The sequence below is a fragment of the Octopus bimaculoides genome, chromosome 21, assembly GCF_001194135.2.
Source record: "Octopus bimaculoides isolate UCB-OBI-ISO-001 chromosome 21, ASM119413v2, whole genome shotgun sequence".
In the NCBI taxonomy this organism is placed as follows: domain Eukaryota; kingdom Metazoa; phylum Mollusca; class Cephalopoda; order Octopoda; family Octopodidae; genus Octopus; species Octopus bimaculoides.
Window position 1 is genome coordinate 6,030,389 of NC_069001.1, and position 2,756 is coordinate 6,033,144.

General features: G+C 37.3%; 1 protein-coding gene across 2 annotated transcripts in view; it reads left to right on the plus strand.

Moving 5' to 3' along the window:
* LOC106871943 (uncharacterized) overlaps window positions 1-2,756 on the plus strand; it is a 159,670-nt gene that overhangs the window by 89,517 nt on the left and 67,397 nt on the right. For both annotated transcript variants that reach the window (XM_052975395.1, XM_014918716.2), the window contains one exon: window positions 87-486. In XM_052975395.1, coding sequence (XP_052831355.1) covers window positions 288-486 — 199 coding nt within the window. In that variant the 5' untranslated portion in view covers window positions 87-287. The remainder of the gene's footprint in view (window positions 1-86; window positions 487-2,756) is intronic.

Consider the following 2,756-nt stretch of genomic DNA (forward strand, 5'->3'; position numbering starts at 1 on the left):
ATATATATATATATATATATATATATATACATACAAATACAAACAAACATATGCATATATACATAATACCTTTTCTCTCTTTTCAGGTGACGGGATTGGTCATTTCTAAAGCACTGCTCAAAGAAAAAGGTGGAAGTCAAATTTAAAAGTTCAAATCAAACAGATATAAGCAAAAAAGAAAGTTAAACCAGAAAAGAAAAAGTGAATCTCATCAAACAGATCAAGTGGGATGTATTTAACTCTTTGATGCTTGATGCCCGTAACTTGACTCATTGGTTCAAAGGAAGATGTCATTTGCAACCATAACTTTGCTATTTTCTTTACTTGTATGTACCATTCAGTTGAGTAATACTGCAGAAGAGAAACCCTCTTATTGGTACCCACATGACTATCCAAACCCTCGAAAAGAACAGGCAAGATGTGGACGAGAACTGACGAAACCGTCTTGGCTTTGTGATCCTGATAAGCTTTTAACGGAAAAAGAAGGTAAGCATCAGAGATTTTTGTTTGTGATTTTCCCAAGGAAAGAGAGGAAGGAGTTCTCATGACCTTTGCAAGGCATCCTAGAGATTAGTGACATTAATTCAGCAGGGACCCAACTTGAAATTCTGAGGGTGACGTGTGCAAGAATAATTGTGCGGTGAGGTAACAGGGTTCCGGAGCGAATGCTCACAATGGAGTGAGCTCCATTGAAGACACTCAAAGCTCAGGTGATGTTATGCAAAGTCATGTGCAGTGTTTGCAAATTTTAACTGAAAGAGCAGCCCAGTTGACTAATCATGTATTCCTTATAAAGTAGGATAAATATTGACATTGTAGAATACCCATGCAATCAGCGTTTGAAAGCTTATATTCTGTCCTCTGAAATGATTCTAATTATAGCTCTGGAAATGTCTCCCATATATTAATAACATGGAAATTTTCCAAAGGATTCATTCCCCGTTCAGAACATATAGTTAAACGAAAGAACAGTGTCTAAATCCGCTTAGCTGAAAACCCATTTAAAAACTGATTATTCCGGTATATAACCCCTTTCAAACACTGTCACACAAAAACACCACATCACTCTCGAAGTACATTTGTCTAAAGAAAACCAGAGGTAAGTCTTATGGCATTGTATCGTTTAAAGCGGTCAAATAATATTTCAGAGAAATACCAAATCATAACTTACACGACCTACAATGCACAGTAAAACAAACCTAATGTGGACTTCCAGACGCATCATGAAATATTTACTATCTCTTTTCGGTGGAAGCAAATACAACACGAGTAATACCCCACGTCACGTGATACACCATCATCTTGTCTTTTGTCCCGACAGCTACAACAAACATCCGCTAAAGATCTCTAGCTTCAAATTCATGGATGCTAAAGCAAAACCATGACATGAAAGTAGCTACAATCACTAACCTATATATACACACATATTAATTGCTGGTGTGGAACTGATATTTCGTTATTCAACTGTAACGTACAACCAAACATACTGCTAACACAGGTAGCTCATAGTATTGGCTTATAAAGCTTTTAATATACATGGGAATATAAGGCGGCGAGCTGGCCGAGTGAAATGCTTAGCGGTATTTCGTCAAATTCCACCGAGGTCGACTTTGCCTTTCATCCTTTCAGGGTCGATAAATTAAGTACCAGTTGCGTACTGGAGTCGATCTAATCACTGCCCACCCCCACCCCAAATGTTTCGAGCCTTGTGCCTGGAGTAGAAAAGAATACACTTGGTAATGTTATATTTCGTTCTTCCTGGATCGAATTTCTCATTACTCTTGACATTTCTACTGTGGTTGTTGTTGTTGTTATAGCTGTTGTTACTCTTCCTGCTACTACCGCTATCATTTACATCTAGAGTGAGTGGGGACGTGTGACGGCGAAAGACAATTTCGCGTTCTACATCTCCTCCCACTTCCCTCTCTTGACAAAGACGACGCGCCATATTAAATTTTGCAAATTTTGAAAGGAAAATTAATTTTCTTTTCGAGTGATTTTTGCCTCGCAGGGCAAAAAGAAAAAATTAGCACTGTTAATCAGACCAATATGATCTAGATTAACTTAGTCACAAATTATAACAATAAAATGTAACAATAACAATCTTTTTAGAGGTAAACAGGGCACACACTTACGGAGCTCTGAAATACACGTCCATCTCTGGCAACAATAATGATAATAATAATCCTTTCTACTATAGGCACAAGGCCTGAAATTTGGGGGAAGAGGACAGTCGATTATATCGACCCCAGTGCGCAACTGGTACTTAATTTATCGACCCCGAAAAGATGAAAGGCAAATTTGAACTCAGAACGTTAATAATAATAAATCAGAGCACATACTGCAAAATAGTTTTCTCAGTATTTTAACTATTCTGTCAATTCACCTGATTTTAGACAATCGATAAAATAGTGGATTGTACGAAACCTTGGTCCGGGCTCGGCAATTCTGATTACTTCTTATATGACAAACGCTTATCTGATTCTACACACCGCAAGTTTTACGAGTGAGTGTAACTAGTCGTTCTAAATCATATACGTGTGTATGTACGAATGTGTGTATGTAATTGTGTATATGTGTGCGTGCACGTGATGTGGTGCGTATGTATATATTTGTGTGTATGCATCTATGCATATATGTTTAATGTATATAATATATGTGTGTGTGTGTGTGTGTGTGTGTGTGTGTGTGTGTGCGTGTGTATACTCGTAAATACATACACATACATGACTATATTGTTATACAAATACATATAT